Source organism: Nerophis lumbriciformis, linkage group LG32 (genome assembly GCF_033978685.3).
Source record: "Nerophis lumbriciformis linkage group LG32, RoL_Nlum_v2.1, whole genome shotgun sequence".
Taxonomy (NCBI): Eukaryota; Metazoa; Chordata; class Actinopteri; order Syngnathiformes; family Syngnathidae; genus Nerophis; species Nerophis lumbriciformis.
This window is the reverse complement of record NC_084579.2, coordinates 9,815,533-9,834,418: the sequence shown is the minus strand read 5'-3', so window position 1 is coordinate 9,834,418 and position 18,886 is coordinate 9,815,533. Positions and strand designations below refer to the sequence as shown.

The following is an 18,886-nucleotide window of genomic DNA, read 5'->3' as shown; positions in this document are numbered from 1 at the left end:
CAAAGCAGATAGCATTTCTTTGACACTGACATTCTGTGCAGGCAGCGTCGTCACTGTAATGTCCTGCTCTGTGCAGAACCAAGTGGGCCATGTGTTCTCCCAACTCTACGGCTTCTCGGAGATGATACTGGGCCAACAGGCTGTAGAGGAGAGCCAAACACAGCCTTGTCTCCTGGAAGACACTACGAGAACCTAGGAGAGAGGCGTACTTTATTACTATGAGATGTCATTTGAGCAAAACAAAATGAAGTGACATACTTTTTTTACTCTCTTCCCAAATTTGTGTTTGCAGCGTCTCAACACCGTTTTGGTACAAGCCACACAGGAATAGCTGTTCACCTGACGAGACAATCCTTTATATTTAGTTCCACATGACAAACAGCAGCCAGTGCATCGAAGGCGATATGCTTTCTTATACCAGTGTAATTCAGCAGTGTGGGGCCCTCCTCAAGTCGTTCTCCTGTAGCTTGCAGAGCTCTTTGGATCTCAGATATGATTACGGACAGCTGCTCGTCTTCCGCCTCCCAACCACTGCCGTCTTTGAAGCCACGGACCTCCTCTTGGTATTGCCGGCTGACCTTGTAGACCCACCTCCATACTCCAGCAAGTCTGTAAAACAAGAGGACGTTTTGACAAAGTGCTGTTTTGTTTTTCTAAAGACAAGCCAAACCTGCTGGATGGTCTGTGGGGTACAGGCAGACCCTGATGTGCAACTCCACTTTCGTTTTCCTTGCCTTCTTGTAGTAAAGGCACGTGGTATACATCTGAAGATGCAATCTGAGGGTCCTTCTCTGCTGAAGACCACACAGTTCTTTGGTGCAGGCTGTAGGCATGGTCGAGGGAATCGGAGACTAGATTGAGAATCAGCACAGCTCTGCATAGACTGTCTAACCGACTTGCTGGGCAGAACTCGCTTTGAGGGCCCAGCAGCAGGTGCACCAGCTGCCTACTGAGCTCCACCACCAGCCCCAGGGCTTGAGGCCCACCTGAGTGATCCCACGGAAGAAACGATAAAATAGTTTTAAGAAGCTGCAGGAGCCAAGAAGAACCTTTCCCCGAGCGGACATCACTGCTCGGGATCAAGTGGAGAAAAGCGGCAAGTTGCGCCAGCCGGTAGATGGCGTACTTCAGCAGGTGAGCGCGATTTTCCAACGCAGTTCCCAGAGACATGCAGAGAGCCCACGCTGTCAAGAGTCCGTTCTGGATCTTCGAAAGTTCACGGTGAAGATGGTGGACGCTCTCCTGAAAGTCTTCCTCTGCATCGGAGCTAGCCGTATGTTTAGAGTCGGCCTCCGAGTCCGGCGCGTGAACTGTATCAAACATAGAGGCAAACTCCAGACGCCCGCCATCCGCCGGCTGAGAGCCAGCAGGAGGTCCGTCTATGTCAGAATCATCCTCAAAGAAGGTCTGGAAGTCAATCACAATAGTTAAAGCAGCAGCATTGACATAACAACTCACACTTTTTCTTCTTGACAGACCTGCACTTTATCTATGAGCTCTTTCGTGCTACTGAGGATCCCCTGGTCCTGGAGAAAAAGAGGCAAAGGGGAATCCTGTGTGGCTGGAGAAATAGAGTCTGTGGCAGGAGGCACACTTGTGGCGATTGATTTGGTGTCTTCAAAGCCACGGTCCAGATTGGGGAACGATACAGACTCCAAACACATCTTCACGTAACTCTGGAAACAAAGGCAAAACAATTACATTGGCACTAACCATACTTGCCAACCTTGAGACCTCCAATTTCGGGAGGTGGGGGTGGGGCGTGGTTAAGAGGGGAGGAGTATATTGACAGCTAGAATTCACCAAATCAAGTATTTCATATATATATATATATATATATATATATACATATATATACCGGTATATATATATCTACATCCTGAAAATATGCAAACAAAACTGTGTTTAGATAATTGATACTTCAAACTTGCATAAATAAATATTAAGGAATATAACATAACTTGGCTTCTGAGAGCTTCAAAATGTAATGAATAAAATGCTAAAGTTGTTGATAAACAAGCAATTATTTTAATAATTAAATATGGTAATTTTAAATGAATTATTATGATCATTTAAAATTAATTATTTCAAATATGTTTATTTTAATGTATAATTCTATGGCTGGATGTTATAAGGAGTCATAAAAAATACAAATAAAAAAATACAATTAATTTTGAGGTTTTTAGCAAAATATAGTAAAAATGTTTTTTTTGTTTTTTTTAAATTAATATACAGTATATATTTATTTTTAGGTAAGATAAACATAATAATACAATTTATCTCTAGTCTGGATGATTTAGTTCTTGTCACCCTGTTGTCCTCCCGTCATGAAAAAAGGCTGTCCTCACTCAGGTCGCATGGAGCTGGAGGGGGCGTGGCCTCTAGCTCCGGCTGAAAATCGGGAGATTTTCGGGAGAATATTTGTCCCGGGAGGTTTTCGGGAGAGGCGCTGAATTTCGGGAGTCTCCCGGAAAATTCGGGAGGGTTGGCAAGTATGGCACTAACTTAAGTGTGAAAGGGCCCGTTTCATGGAAAATATACTAACAGTGTGTTCCTACAGACTGTTCATGAGCATCAAACAGAGAAATATCACGTGTTTGAATAAAAAAACCTAACATTGTTGTTTGTGTAATGTTAGCGCAGTAGCTCACATAGCTATGCGAGTGTTGCTAACGTTTGTATCCTCCTGTTCCACTCCTTAACGTTATGTTGTAAGTCATGGGTTCTTAACCTTTTTGAACCGGGGTGTAAGCAAATATTAATAAGTCATCTTTAATAACACCTCCAGGCAACTTCAACCCTTGACTAACACCCTCCCACCTCCACATCCCACCTCCCCGGATTGTAAATAACCAAATTTAAATAATCAAATGTATTCCTAATGTACAGTATATACTTGTTCTTATGCTATCTGAACTCACTATGCTCTCTGCTCGCTGTACATATCCTACCAAGTCAGACCTACACTGTTTCAATGTCCATTTCTCTGATGATGCAATTGTTGATGACTGATGTGCTGATATCAACCAAACCCTCCTCATCCCTCCCCCCGGATTGTAAATAATGTAAATAATTCAATGTATATACTCTGATGATTAACTTGTGTGATGACTGTATTATGATGATAGTACATATTTGTACCATGAATTGATTTACGTGGACCCCGACTTAAACAAGTTGAAAAACTTATTGGGGTGTTACCATTTAGTGGTCAATTGTACGGAATATGTACTGTACTGTGCAATCTACTAATAAAAGTTTCAAAATAATAATTATATCCAACCTACTTACAGTTTAACAGGATAAGCCTTATCACCCCTATTTTAGCGTCCCTTCACTGGCTCCCTGTGCGTTATCGAATCAATTTTAAACTCCTTTTATTTGTTTTTAAATGTCTAAACAACCTCGCGCCAACCTATCTCTCCGACCTCCTTCAGCCTTACTGCCCCACCCGATCCTTAAGATCAGCCGATCAGCTGCTGTTGACGGTCCCTGACACAAGGCTGAAGCTTAGAGGTGACAGAGCTTTCGCCGTTGCTGCTCCCAAGCTCTGGAACGACCTACCTCTGAGTATTAGACAAGCCTCCTCTCTTCCTGTTTTTAAATCTCTCTTAAAAACATACTTTTATTCCATGGCTTTTAACACTGAGTGATATCCATCCTGCAATGGCGCCCCACAATACACATGCTGTGAACCTGTTTTTATGTTTTTATTTATTCTATTTTATTTATTTATTTTTTATCGTGTTCTGTTTGTGTTGTGTTGTGTTTGCTCGGTACTCATTTTATCTTTTAACCTGCCCATTGTACAGCACTTTGGCTACCCCTGTGGTAAATTTTAAATGTGCTTTATAAATAAAGTTGATTGATTGAAATGATATGCAACCATGTGTTAATCACAAAGAGTGTTATCGAGGCTTAGGTCAGGCTGATTAGAAAAATAAATACTAATCAAGTATACTGCAAAAAAGAGACTAAATTAAATAATAATAAATAAATGCATGTACATACAATTTCACAGAGTTAAAATGAATACATTGTAACTAAATTAAAAAATAATAATATATGTTTCTTAAATAAACTGTCAATAAAATTGAAGCGCAAATGAAAATAAAGCTTCAAGTCATAATTTCTACGCTTAAGAAACTTCTCAATGACTTTAGCTCCAGACTTCCTCTGGTTGTCTGAGATTGTCATTTACAACAAACATGCCTATAGTTAAGAAACACTGTTGTATGTGATATACGGCAAGTGCAGAGTTACATAAAAAGTAGAAAAAGTGCACAATAGCGCTTCTTTGAGACCCACTCTCTGTCTGTCCCAATTGCGGCCCACAGCTCTTTTTTTTTTTTATTGGCCCGCGACACATTCCACAAACAAATAAAAGACGCCCCGGACTAGAACATTACACAAAAAAATGCACTTGGCACTTAGTTTGTAAAAAGAAATGCTAAAAACAGCCATTAACTATATATGTAAAGACAAAACTTACTGTCAGCTTTGTGTTATAGGTGACAAAGTTTACTATTATTGATTAATATAGGGGTTAAAAAATAACAGTAAAAATGAAGAGCAAAAAGACGTAATGTAATGAGAAAAATCAGAATTTTTTATACTAATATCAATAATAACTTTGGCACTTATAACACAAAGCTGGCCCTTACTTTTGTCTTTAAATATATATCTGTTTTTGTCTTTTTACAAAATAAAACAACTTTAAACTTTGACTTTTCTGTATGCGACCCTTGAGGGGAGATTTGGGACACCCCTGAGTTATTAGTATCAAATTGTCATCTTTTTTCTCATTACATTACGAATATTTGCTCTTTTTTTATTACATTCTCACTGTTGTTTATTTTATCCCAAAATATGCTACGGGCCAACAAAACTCAAACTGTGAACACCCCTGTGTTAACAATGTTTTTTTGCCTGGTCAAATAAATCTCAAGTTTAAAAGACATGCAATTGTATGCAGTACAAGTTTTCCGTCAACATTTAAATAACGAATATGTTTCGTTAGAAAAGATGAAGTGCTTTATTTGGGCACATTATTTTCAGGCTTGGGCGGGCCTCAAAACGATTTAGCGGACCAGGGGCCGTATTTATCAAGCGTCTTAGAATTACTCCTAAGAAGTCTGCTAAGAGTTGACTTATGAGGAAAGAAATTCTTCGCTGAAAGCTGCACTTAAAAGTTAGTTATCAAGCGTCTTACTCACACTTTCAGCGAAGTGTAGGACTGAATCTTAAGTGTCACACTCAGAGCTGAATTACGACATTACTATGTGCCGTAAACGGAATTTTAGGTGAGGTCATTTCTGTGTCCGTAGAAATGACCAATCACAAAAGGGAATCCCTTGTCTAAGAATAAAGAAATATCTTAGAAGTATTTAAGTGGACAATTGGAGTGTATATTTTGACAATAAACTACAAAATAAAACAAACAAACAATATTGGCAATGAATCAAAAATAAATGTTTTCTTTTCTTTCCAATTCATTTTCCCAGTGGCGAGATATGGAAGCATTGTGATGACCTTTAGTTCTGCTGTGAAAGCTCTGCTGCGTGATGTTGCTGATGAGATGACGCCCCTTATTATTAAATCTGTGATAAAAATAGTACCCGCTCTGTCTAAACCAGGGGTCAGCAACCCGCGGCTCTAGAGCCGCATGCGGCTCTTTAGCGCCGCATGCGGCTCTTTAGCGCCGCCCTAATGGCTCTCTGGAGCTTTTTCAAAAACGTATGAAAAATGGAAAAAGATTAGGGGGAAAAAAAATTTTTTTTTGTTTTAATATGGTTTCTGTAGGAGGACAAACATGACACAAACCTCCCTAATTGTTATAAAGCACACTGTTTATATTAAACATGTTTCACTGATGAGAGTATTTGGCGAGCGCCGTTTTGTCCTACTAATTTTGGCGGTCCATGAACTCACCGAAGTTTGTTTACATGTATAACTTTCTCCGACTTTCTAGGACGTGTTTTATGCCACTTCTTTTTCTGTCTCCTTTTGTCCACCAAACCTTTAAGGTTGTGCATGAAAGGTGAGTTTTGTTGATGTTATTGACTTGTGTGGAGTGCTAATCAGACATATTTGGTCACTGCATGACTGCAAGCTAATCGATGCTAACATGCTATTTAGGCTAGCTGTATGTATATATTGCATCATTATGCCTCTTTTGTAGGTATATTTGAGGTCATTTAGTTTCCTTTAAGTCCTCTTAATTCAATGTATATCTCATGACACACTATCTGTATGTAATATGGCTTTTAATTTTTTGCAGCTCCAGACAGATTTGTTTTTGTGTTTTTGGTCCTATATGGCTCCTTCAACATTTTGGGTTGCCGACCCCTGGTCTAAACGATACCGTTTGATCAGCTGCTCATCATCAAACAAAGCCAAGACATCCTTCCACTCCCTTCTCTCTTGCCTCAGTGCATACTTGCCAACCTTGAGACCTCCGATTTCGGGAGGTGGGGGCGTGGTCGGGATGGGGCGGGGCGTGGCGTGGTTGGGGGCGTGGTTAAGAGGGAAGGGGTATATTGACAGCTAGAATTCACCAAGTCAAGTATTTCATACATATATATATATATATATATTTAAATATAGATATATAGATATCTAAATCCTGAAAATATGCAAACAAAACTGTGTTTAGATAATTGATACTTCAAACTTGCATAAATAAATATTAAGGAATATAACATAACTTGGCTTCTGAGAGTTTCAAAATGTAATGAATAAAATGCTAAAGTTGTTGATAAACAAGCAATTATTTTAATAATTAAATATGGTCATTTTAAATGAATTATTATGATAATTTAAAATCAATTATTTCAAATATGTTTATTTTAATGTATAATTCTATGGCTGGATGTAATAAGGAGTCATGGAAAAATTACAAATAAAAATAAAATTAATTTTGATGTTTTTAGCAAAAAATAGTAAACATGTATTTAGTTGGGTTTTTTTTTAAATTAATATATATATTTATTTTTAGGTAAGATAAACATAATAATACAATTTATCTCTAGTCTGGATGATTTAGTTCTTGTCACCCTGTTGTCCTCCCGTCATGAAAAAAGGCTGTCCTCACTCAGGTCTGCATGGAGCTGGAGGGGGCGTGGCTTCTAGCTCCGGCTTAAAAAATCGGGAGATTTTCGGGAGAATATTTGTCCCGGGAGGTTTTCGGGAGAGGCACTGAATTTCGGGAGTCTCCCGGAAAATTCGGGAGGGTTGGCAAGTATGCCTCAGTGCCATCCCCTGCTGGCAACTCCTAACCCCTTAGGACACCTCTGAAGGTCTCTTAAATATCGTGGAGAGTAGGAGTGATTCTTAGACTTAAGAAAGTTGATAAATAGCTTTTATTCTTAAGTTTGAGAGTAGGACTAAATTTCGCAAATTCTCAGGACTTAAGTGTAAAATGGCACTCTAAGACGCTTGATAAATACGGCCCCAGATCTAAGTTTGACACGAGTGCACTAAACTGTCCAAATTCCAGCATCAAGGCTATAATTTGGACAACAAACGTTCAATACACTAATGGGAGAACTCTGACACGTATTGCAAATTGTTGAAAAATACTACAAGAAGGGACCTTTCAGAGAGTTGGCCAAACAAATCCTAGTGTATCACCTGTGATGTATCCAGATGCTGGCTGGCCTTTTGAAGGTCCTTGCTGGTGTTATCTAACACAGCTTTCACCAGCGTTGCAGCAGAAGGCCTGTTCAGAACCTTCAGCACCGTGGCCATGTAGCCATCAGACACAATGCAGTACAAGAGGCGAGGATGCCAGGTCACAGAATACCGCTGTCTCATTGCGTCTCGCGCTGAAACGCTGGAGCTAGAAAGAGAGGCCTCTGCTATTCCGGCCGGCGGCCTGCAGGGCAAAAAAACAAAGCAGCTTTCATAAAGGGTGAAAGACTTTTAAAGAAACTCTCATACTGAACAAGCGGGCTATTATGAGAGTCATTGTAGTTTTTTAACAACAATGTCTTTCTAGTGGTTGTAGTCTTTGGACGTTTTGTAGTCATCATTATCTTTGCAAAGGCAGGATTTTTGATAGAGATCCTTCAATTGATCACGTGTATTATTATAACGACAAACCGGTAAGTGACCAGCGGGTGCAGGGGGAGGAAGTGCGCGGGTCCAAAGTCAACTTTGCAACCAGTGCTTGTTAGCGAGAGGAGCCCGCCGAGACGAGGCAGGATGAGAAGGGCGCCTCTCTTCAGAACACAGGAGAGGAAAAGGCCATCATGTGACCAGCTTAGACCGCTCACCCAGTACGACCTAAATAGAGAGGGGGGAAAAAACTACATTGAACTCCTGTGCAAAATCAAACTAATTGCAATTGTATTTAGTCCATACCTTACGTATTTAGAAGGAATGGCTTCAGATTTACAACCACATCCACCAAGGCCGCTTGATACAGAGATAAAATTCTGTGTGCTCACGAATACAACCTGTGTCGCCTGAAACCAAAATAGTACGTTGACAGAGAAAACTCAATTAAGACCGATAAGGCAGATAGTGCTAATTGCTTACCTTGGGCTGCCGCTGGTTCAAAACGATGGCAAGTAGTTTTCCATCAGGAGCGAAGTCGGCCACCAGCGCCCCTCTGGACTTCACCGGTTGGCAGGTGGGGGTAAGACGCGACATGGGGTACGTCTTGGTGGCCCATTGTATGCTGTATCCCATGGAGCTACGCACAGAAAATGTCTGCTCGTATCAAGTGTGGGCTTACGTTATAACAGGCCTTCAAAAGGGGGTCTATGACCCCACAGGGGGGTCGTAAAATAGTTTGTTTAAATGTTTTTAAATACACAGTAAAATTGATCCAACACACTGTAGTGTTAATAAATAGCATTGGCATGGACACCATACTCCATGTATCTTGCAGTTAAAAAATAAAAAAAAACATATAACAACTATATTACTGTATTCATGTTACCATTTAAAATAGCTAGCGATTAGCACACAAGTTGTCAGTGTGGAGAATGCATATATGTTTAAGAGTTCTTTCTTTATTCAGAGTCATGTTTGGATCAGATAGTACTTTTCCATTGTATACTCTGTATACCAGTTTCTAGAGATGCGCGGATAGGCAATTATTTCATCCGCAACCGCATCAGAAAGTCGTCAACCATCCGCAATCCACCCGATCTAACATTTGATCAGAACCGCACCCGCCCGCCATCCGCCCGCACCCGCCCGTTGTTATATATCTAATATAGACGATGCAAGGCATTAGTGAGGTTATAAAGCTTTTGCCTGTTAAATAAAGGAGACTGATCCAATGCAGCACAGACATTCGCGTGCCACGCTGTCACGACCCAGACGCACACCAGTGCGCAATCATATGGGAGCCGCGCTGAGCGCACCTCCAAGTGCGTCTCGCTGCCAGCGACGGCCGTCTATATCAACCAGGGTGAGCCCCACCCCTTTCGTGAGCGCACTGCGCGCGGAGTGACCCCTGTTACGCGCCCCCGGCAACAGGGGTGGCGGGCAGGTAAGCTGCGCGGGCGGAGCGCGCGGAGTGACCCCTGTTACGAGCCCCCGGCCACGGGGGTGGCGGGCAGGTAAGCTGCTTACCTGCTGCGCGTGACGCTGGCCGCGGCGAAGGCGGACGAGGCGGGGTGTCGGTGCGGTGGGCGCGGTGGTGACGCTGGACGTGCGTCGGGCCCTTCTCGCGGATCGCCTCAGCTACGGCTCCCGGTGGGGCCCTCTCGGGGGAAGGGGCCTCGGTACCGGACCCCGGCGAGGCGTCCCTTCTCCGCTCCGTAAAAGTGTCCATCTCTTCTTTTTTTTTTTCTTCTGTTGTGGCATATGCAGCAGGTGCCTGCTCGTTTTTCGTATGTGGGTAACAACATTTAACTATGTATATATATTTCCGAATTGGTTTAACTGCCACCCGCCTGAATCTATTTAAAATCTAATTATTTTTTATTTCAAACCACCCGACCCGACCCGACCCGCGGATAAAATCTAATTTTTTTTATTTCATCCGCCCGATCCGCGGATAATCCGCGGTTGTGCCCGCAAACCGCGCATCTCTACCAGTTTCTCTTTGTCTACAGAGGTCTGTTTAGTGTTTTAGACATTGGAATGTGAAGAAGATACATCCCCTTCCTTGGCTTATCAGTGTTGGGGAAAGGGGGGCAATTCCTTTCTGGGGGGGACTGCTTTCCTTTTCAAGAAGTAGTTTCTTTCCGTTTGAATGTTAGACCATCTCGAGATGACGGTATGACTGTATTGATGTGAGCTGGTCTCCTGAAGCTTCAGTAAAACTTGTTAATATTCATATTCTGTCTTGATGTTCCTTCTTACTCAGCATATATGTCATCGAAAGAACTTGGGATTGACCAGTGACTTTAATTCCCTGAGAGGGAATACTGGCCAGACGCAAGACCAGCTATTGATTCACATTGTATATGCTAACTATCGACTGGAGGACTAGTTGCCAGCAAGCGACGAGCACTCTAGTTGCCAACTAGCGATTTACGCAGTAGTTGCCAGATATCAATTAGTGGACTAGTTGCTAGCTTGCGATTAATGTGCTAGTTGCTAGCAAATGAAGCTATAGTTGTCAGCTAAAGATTAGCACGCCAGTTGCCAGGTAGCAATCAGTGCGACGGTTGTTAGCTAGTGATTAGCGCGCTGTTTGCTAGCTAGCTATTAGCAGCACTACTGCTATTATTTGAGTATCTTAGTCTTGCACAATAACAAGGTACCTTTATGACCAGTTTAATATAAAACATTTTTTTTTTTTTTACAAGAGGAGGTCCCCACTCCATCGGTTTAAGGGTCCTTGGCCTGGACAACGTTGAAGACCTCTGGTTTTGGTATTGTCATATTGTGTCTTCGTTTTGGGTGGAAGTTGATGTTGAAAAAATGTGTTTCAGGATTGGTTTGTTTATGAAGCTTGATGTGGTTTCTGTTATTTTAGGAGAGTTCATTGACAGTCATGATTTAGTCAATTTAATTATAGTACCGGTACTCGGTAAAAGGTTTATTTTTAAGCCAAAAACAGATATTCACTTAGTATTACTTTCTTTAAAACATTTATTCAGTATTTTTTAACTTTAGAAAGTTATATGGTTCAAACCGTTAATGATGCCGAAAAACATTTTAAAAAAAGATGGGAAGTCCTCAAATGCTTATTTTAAAAATGTAATTTTGTTTATAGATTATATGCAATCTGTTGTTGTGTTCCACTAATTTTGAATGTACACAAATGAAGGTGTGTGTTGCTGAGCCCGACCTGGACATAAACTGGACTGGACCTGGTTTTAAGAACCCTTTAAACAATCTAATTTCATTGACAACATGGTCTGGTGAAGATAGGGTCCTTTTTTAAAAAAAATGACAAAATAAAGTAAGATAAATAAATTAAAAACATTTACTTGAATAAAAAAGAAAGTAAAACAATATAAAAACAGTTACATAGAAACTAGTAATTAATGAAAATTTGTAAAATTAACTGTTAAAGGTTAGTGCTATTAGTGGATCAGCAATCATGTGTGCTTACGGACTGTATGTATCCCTTGCAGATTGTATTGATATATATTGTAGGAACCAGAATATTAATAACAGAAAGAAACAACCCTTTTGTGTGAATGAGTGTGAATGAGAAGTAGCTGGGGGGAGGGAGGTTTTTTGGATTGGTGCACTAATTGTAAGTGTATCTTGTGTTTTTTATGTTGATTTAATGAAAAAAAGAAAAAAGACCTCTGGATTATAACATACTTCCTCACCTCAAGTTCATGTAGTCGTCCATCCACTGGACTTTGAGGCAGGTAATAATTAGCTTCTTCCCACATGTGAATACAAACGCTGATAGGCAGATATCACCCATAGACTGCAACAAAAATACATCCACACTGAGCACTTAAAGGCAGGCATGGATGTCATTCATCAACATTGGAAGCAAACCTCGGTCTTCAAAAAGATGGTACACTGGGATGTTTCTTTGTCTTTTATGGAGGGCAGAAGGGAATCGTGAAGCGGCTGCATTTCAGCCCAGCGCCCCTTAATGGTGTTGACGGATATCGCCGCCAGGTCTTTGATGTCCGTGCACTCCCACAAGAACAGTTGCGCCGATGTGGAGACCACCAGGACGCGCATCCCGTCGCCCGACACCTGGACGGTCAGCCGAGCATTTCCTGCAAAAATGCATCAACAAACAAAACAAACACTGCATTAAGTATAATGAGGGAGAGTAGTTTTACTATATTTTAGTTTTATGCTAAGTTTGGATAAGTAAAAATGCTGAATTTTTTTATTATACACCAACTTGTTTACCTGTTGGTACCTCTTGTGTATTTGGGATCCCTATAAGTCCCTAAAAAAATGTAATCAAACCATTGAGGCATGGCAGAGATATTTATAAAACAATCTTGCCTTCCTTCATACTTCCTCTAAACAAGCCGTCTGGAATTTGAGTAGCGAGTGACGTCAGCGGATAACTACATACTTGGTAAAGATTTACCCGAAGAGCTTTGCGCAAGTCCGCCATTGTCGTAAATAAGTTCCTTCTTTTTCTCTATCCTCTTGTTGTGGGGCAGACAGGCTCGTTAATGCACATGTGTCCTCTGCTGTTGTCATTTCTAATACAAAGTAGTAGTGTATAGTTCGAACTTATATCTGTTAGCACACTCCATATGGAAGGAAGCACTAAAAACTACAACAAAATGGAGGAAAGACACAGCATCATTTCAAAAAGAAAGGTAAAACAAAAGTAGCAAACAGAAGGAAAAATTTATAAATAAATAGCCTGACAACATCGGACAAGCAGAAATGCACGCAGCCATGTTTGTTTACAGCGGATGTCACTGCTTCTTCTAAATAAGATCCTGATAGGACGGTCAGAAAACGGTTGGCAAATGTCTGTAAAAAATAATCTATGCAAAATTTTGACCAAAGAACCACCATTACATGTTACAGGGTGTGTTTTAAATGGACACACAAATCCTAATATGACACCTTTCCCACATTTCCAGTAGTTACTAAATGTTTTGTGGTGGGGACAGTTTAACCGTGGAGCAAATTAATTATCCTTACATTATTTCTTTTGGGAGAAATTGTACTCTTAAAGTGTGTTTTACTTGAAGTTAACACTACCTTGGATAGCAGTAATCAATGCAAATTGCATAATAATTTAAAAGTCCCCTTTTAAGCAAAATTGACTGTTTAACGATATCATACCTTAATATGTGTCCCTAGTGCCTGTTTATAAGAACCAAATGTTAGAAAAATTAACCATCTGCTTCAATAGTTTGTGATAGGAGGAGCTCAGTTAGCAACTTTAGAAATTCCAGGCTTTCGCGAGATCATGAAGCAAAAATCTCCATTTTCATGGACATGTTTCCCACCTGTGACACGCCTCTGGCTAAATGAACCTACTCTGTATAAACCAGTGATCCTCAACAGGCGGACCGCGGTCCATGTCCGGACCCAGCGACGTGTCCGTCCGGACCCAGCACGAATTATAGTTAAAAAAAAAAAAAAAAAAAAAAAAAAAAGATGTTTTTTTTATTATAATTATAATTATTATAAAAAAATATAATAATTGTATTTATCTGTGAGTTATCGCTACCGCAAGTCAACGTTCTTTGTTGTTTTTAGTCAAATATCTCCACGTTTCGTTTACACTTCTCGTGTCTCACTCACAGAAAGAGAGAGAGACGGAGTGAGAGCGAGAGAACGCCACTCTGATTGGCTAATTCCGGGGTATGGGTTGTCATCTCTTTCACAACGACGCGCTGATAGGCTGTTACCACCTGGGTCATGTGCACAGTGCATGGAACCTTTCGCTGCAGGCACACAGTTGTCTCGTATCGCTACTTCGCTAACTGTTCACTTGTCAGTCACTGAATGTGAATCAAATCACAATGGCATGCTCCAAGTTGGCTCAGGCTGGTAAAAGAAAGGTGGAAAGGGAAAACCGACGTTTCAAGGAAGAATGGACAGAGCAATATGTTTTCATCCTACCTACTGCAAGTACCAGACCAATGTGTCTACTATGCAACACTACTGTTGCTCTGGTGAAAAGTGAAAATCTGAAACGTCACTATCTGAAAGAGCACCGCGAATTTGAAGAGACATTTCCTCATGATTCAGAGCTAAGAAAAAAAGAAATCGCGAGGCTGAAAAAGCCATATGAAACATCAAGCAAGATTTTTGTTAAATCTATGACACAACAACAAATAGCAACAGAGCAGTAACGTGCGGTGAGGTTCATGGCTGGTGAGGCACTGACTTCAACACAGTCAGATTTACAAACATATGAACCCTAAAGAGTATCTTATTCACCATTTGATTGGCAGCAGTTAACGGGTTATGTTTAAAAGCTCATACCAGCATTCTTCCCTGCTTGGCACTCAGCATCAAGGGTTGGAATTGGGGGTTAAATCACCAAAAATGATTCCCTTATTTATTTTTGTTTCAAAGAAAATATTTCATGTATTTTATTGGATATTTATTTTATTTTTGTTAATTTTAAGAAAATGTTAAACTACCTACCTCCTGCTATTATATAAGCTTGACCGATAATAAACGGACCCAGCCTGTTTCAAAAAAACATTTGTGGACCTTCAAGATTTGTACTTGAGGACCCCTGGTATAAACCCTTCACTTCAAATATTTGAGAAGGAAAAATGTACAGTAGAGGCCAAAAGTTTAGACACACCTTCTCATTTCAATGAGTTTTCTTTATTTTCATGACTATTTACATTGTAGATTATCACTGAAAGCATCAAAACTATGACTCCTGTGAAGTGAAAACCCTTTGGGTGACTACCTCTTCAAGCTCATCGAGAGAATGCCAAGAGTGGGCAAAACAGTAATCAGAGCAAAGGGTGGCTATTTTGAAGAAACTAGAATATAAAACATGTTTTCAGATATTTCACCTTTTTTTGTTAAGTACATAACTCCACATGTGTTCATTCATAGTTTTGATGCCTTCAATGTAAATAGTCATGAAAATAAAGTAAACCCATTGAATGAGAAGGTCCAAACTTTTGGCCTGTACTGTATATACAGTCGTGGTCAGAAGTTTACATACACTTGTAAAGAACATAATGTCATGGCTGTCTTGAGTTTCCAATAATTTCTACAACTCTTATTTTTTGTGATAAGAGTGATTGGAGCACATACTTGTTTGTCACAAAAAACATTCATGAAGTTTGGTTCTTTTAAGAATTTATTATGGTTATTGTGGCTAAACAGCTCAATTTTTGTTTCATCCGACATCACATGGACAAAGATAAGACCGTCTGGAGGAAAGTTCTGTGGTCAGATGAAACAAAAATTGAGCTGTTTGGCCACAATACCCAGCAATATGTTTGGAGGAGAAAAGGTGTGGCCTTTAATCCCAGGAACACCATTCCTACCGTCAAGCATGGTGGTGGTAGTATTATGCTCTGGGCCTGATTTGCTGCTAATGGAACTGGTGCTTTACAGAGAGTAAATGGGACAATGAAAAAGGAGGATTACCTCCAAATCCTTCAGGACAACCTAAAATCATCAGCCCGGTGGTTGGTTTTGGGCGCAGTTGGGTGTTCCAACAGGACAATGACCCCAAACACACATCAAAAGTGTACTGTACTGTATATCAAAATGTGCATCTTAAAAACATGTAGTCAGTCAGCTGTAAGTTTTAACTTTTACCTCGGATATCAGTAATCAACTGAACAACTTCAGGCACAGCTGCAGTCGTCTTCACCAAGTCCTTATCCCTGTTCCATAAAAAGAGCTCTCCCGTGCCCAAAAGTCCACAGAACCACAAACCTGGAAAACACACAAAAGGGAAGTTTGTATCACAAAGAAAAAGTGAATAATCCTCACGTTGAACCCCGGTGATGTCACCATTACGAGACGGAGCCATCGTCACCACATTGTTCAGCATTGGGTGAAGTTTCGGGGTCTTCTTCTTGGTGCGACCAGAGACCATGTTGATCTCGCTGAGCCTCTTGTCATCCAACAGAAAGACGGACTCCTTCTCCTGCAGGATGACAGGGTTTATTAACATTTCACGGGAAGTGATTTAGCTCCGTAGAAGCATTTAAGTCCCATCTTAAAACTCATTTGTATACTCCAGCCTTTAAGTAGACCCCCCTTTTAGACCAGTTGATCTGCCGTTTCTTTTCTGCTCTGCCCCCCTCTCCTTCGTTGAGGGGGGGGGGGGCAATGGTTCGGTGGCCACGAATGAAGCGCTGGCTGTCCAAAGTCGGGACCCGGGGTGGACCGCTCACCTGTGCATCAGTTGGGGACGTCTATGCGCTGCTGGCCCCACTATGGACTGGACTCTCACTATTATGTTAGATCCACTATGGACTGGACTCTCACTATTATGTTAGATCCACTATGGACTGGACTCTCACTATTATGTTAGATCCACTATGGACTGGACTCTCACTATTATGTTGGATCCACTATGGACTGGACTCTCACAATACTATGCTAGATCCACTCGACGTCCATTGCACCGGTCGCCCGGGGTGGGGTCCCCACATCTGCGGTCCCCTCCAAGGTTTCTCATTGTCCCATTGGGTTGAGTTTTTCCTTGCCCTGATGTGGGATCTGAGCCGAGCATGTCGTTGTGGATTGTGCAGCCCTTTGAGACACTCGTGATTTAGGGCTATATAAGTCAATGTTTTTCAACCTTTTTTGAGCCAAGGCACATTATTTGCGTTGAAAAAATGCGGAGGCACACCACCAGCAGAAATCTTTAAAAAACAAAACTCAGTTGACAGTAAAAAGTTGTTGTTGTAATTGTTGGATATGACTTTAAACCATAAATGGGTTGTACTTGTATAGCGCTTTTCTACCTTCAAGGTACTCAAAGCGCTTTGACACAACTTCCACATTTACCCATTCACACACACATTCACACACTGATGGAGGGAGCTGCCATGCAAGGCGCTAACCAGCACCCATCAGGAGCTAAAGTCACACAAATCTTGAGATATTCTGTTATTTATCTCAATGTACTTTTATAATTTCAACCAAAAAATGCTACAAATGTAAATAAATAAAATTACTCATGTTTGTTTTGAATAAAATATCGGATATAAGTCACAGAGATATCAATTAATTTATCTTTTTTGTTAATTTTAGACATCCATCCATTTTCTAGCGCTTGTCCCAAAATTTTTTAAACAAATTTTTTTGAGTGTTTAGAATAAAGTACTGGATAAAATCTGGACAGGGATCCCTATCCTATTATACTTTAATTTTAGCCCAAAAATATAATGTAAAAAATGACTTATCTTTTGAACAAAATACTTGATAAAAGTCACAAAATTCTTAGATAATCTTTATTGTAACCAGAAAAGGGTATAAATGCTATTTGTGTTAAAAAAAAATGTACTGGATAAGTCCTGAAGTAAATATGGATTTTTTTTTTGGTAGGAACACAATGACTATATTATGATCATATTCTTTCCATACATAAACTGTATTATTATAGACACATTTGCGAGACAACAATGTAGAACCCTGGCCTCATGCTGCCCCAAAGGGAGAAAAGCTCACCCCATAGTAGAGGTTCTTGGCCAGCGTGTGCACAAGCACCATCTTGCCCGTGGCGGCGGCTCCGTAGAGACACACGGAAGCATAGAAGTGGTTGTACCAGAACATGGAGCGGCCCAGCAGCGTCACCAGTACAGCAACAATCAGAACGGACAGCAGGGTGACCAACCAGCTAAGAACCACAACGCCTGTGGCGCAGGCCAAACCAAGCATGCATCACTATAGCTCTTGTCTCAAAGTAGGTGTACTGTCACCACCTGTCACATCACACTCTGACTTATTTGGAGTTTTTTGCTGTTTTTCTGTGTGTAGTGTTTTACTTCTTGTCTTGCGCTCCTATTTTGGTGGCTTTTTCTCTTTTTTTGGTATTTTCCTGTAGCAGTTTCTGGTCTTCCTTGGAGCGATATTTCCCGCATCTACTTTGTTTTAGCAATCAAGAATATTTCAGTTGTTTTTATCCGTCTTTGTGGGGACATTGTTGATTGTCATGTCATGTTCGGTTGTACACTGTGGGCGCCGTCTTTGCTCCACAGTAAGTCTTTGCTGTCGTCCAGCATTCTGTTTTTGTTTACTTTGTAGCCAGTTCAGTTTTAGTTTCTTTCTGCATAGCCTTCCCTAAGCTTCAATGCCTTTTCTTAGGGGCACTCACCTTTTGTTTACTTTTGGTTTAAGCATTAGACACCTTTTTTTACCTGCACACTGCCTCCCGCTGTTTCCGACATCTACAAAGCAAATAGCTACCGGCTGCCACCTACTGATATGGAAGAGTATTACACGGTTACTCTGCCCAGCTCTAGACAGCACCGACACTCAACAACAACACATCATTTGCAGACTATAATTACTGGTTTGCAAAAAATATGTTTAACCCAAATAGGTGAAATTAGATAATCTCCCACGGCACACCAGACTGTATCTCACGGCACACTAGTGTGCGGCGGAACAGTGGTTGAAAAACACTGATATAATTAAACATTGATTGATTGATTATTCTTCTCACCTGTCCAAGCCAGCAGAAGCGCGGCCATGGCTTCTTTCGTTTGATGCTGGAGGACAAAACAACCTCTAGCTTCAGTTCCATGGCGACAGAGAGGAAACATTCAGTGATGATCTCAGGAAGGCTTCATTGATATTCCCACACGGGCTATGACTTCTTCTCTATAGCAGCTCATCTCCAGTTGCCAGGAGAAGCAACTTGTCGCCTACAATGAAGAAAAGAAGAATGGAGTTGAAATTATAAGCGTCAGCATTAATTCATGTTTATTTAGTAAAAAACTAGCTTGTACAAACCCTGCTTAGGGTGAAACACCCTTTTCCCCACGACCACTGTCATCTTTATTTTGGGCCATTTGGAGTACTT

At 40.8% G+C, this 18,886-nt stretch overlaps 1 protein-coding gene across 3 annotated transcripts in view; it reads right to left on the bottom strand.

The window, feature by feature from the left end:
- cplane1 (ciliogenesis and planar polarity effector 1) overlaps window positions 1-18,718 on the bottom strand; it is a 75,991-nt gene extending 57,273 nt beyond the window's left edge. For 2 of the 3 annotated variants that reach the window (XM_061927109.2, XM_061927110.2), the window contains exons 1-14: window positions 18,527-18,717; window positions 15,862-15,997; window positions 15,664-15,783; window positions 11,929-12,158; window positions 11,751-11,854; window positions 8,542-8,698; window positions 8,365-8,468; window positions 8,104-8,286; window positions 7,633-7,876; window positions 1,479-1,676; window positions 671-1,407; window positions 419-609; window positions 259-339; window positions 31-192 (exon numbers count right to left, since the gene is read on the bottom strand). In XM_061927109.2, the coding sequence (XP_061783093.1) occupies window positions 31-192; window positions 259-339; window positions 419-609; window positions 671-1,407; window positions 1,479-1,676; window positions 7,633-7,876; window positions 8,104-8,286; window positions 8,365-8,468; window positions 8,542-8,698; window positions 11,751-11,854; window positions 11,929-12,158; window positions 15,664-15,783; window positions 15,862-15,997; window positions 18,527-18,607 (2,728 nt within the window). In that variant the 5' untranslated portion in view covers window positions 18,608-18,717. Of the gene's footprint in view, window positions 1-30; window positions 193-258; window positions 340-418; window positions 610-670; window positions 1,408-1,478; window positions 1,677-7,632; window positions 7,877-8,103; window positions 8,287-8,364; window positions 8,469-8,541; window positions 8,699-11,750; window positions 11,855-11,928; window positions 12,159-15,663; window positions 15,784-15,861; window positions 15,998-18,526 lie in introns of all 3 variants that reach the window. The other variant, XM_061927111.2, reaches the window with a different exon arrangement.
- Window positions 18,719-18,886: the final 168 nt, after the last annotated feature.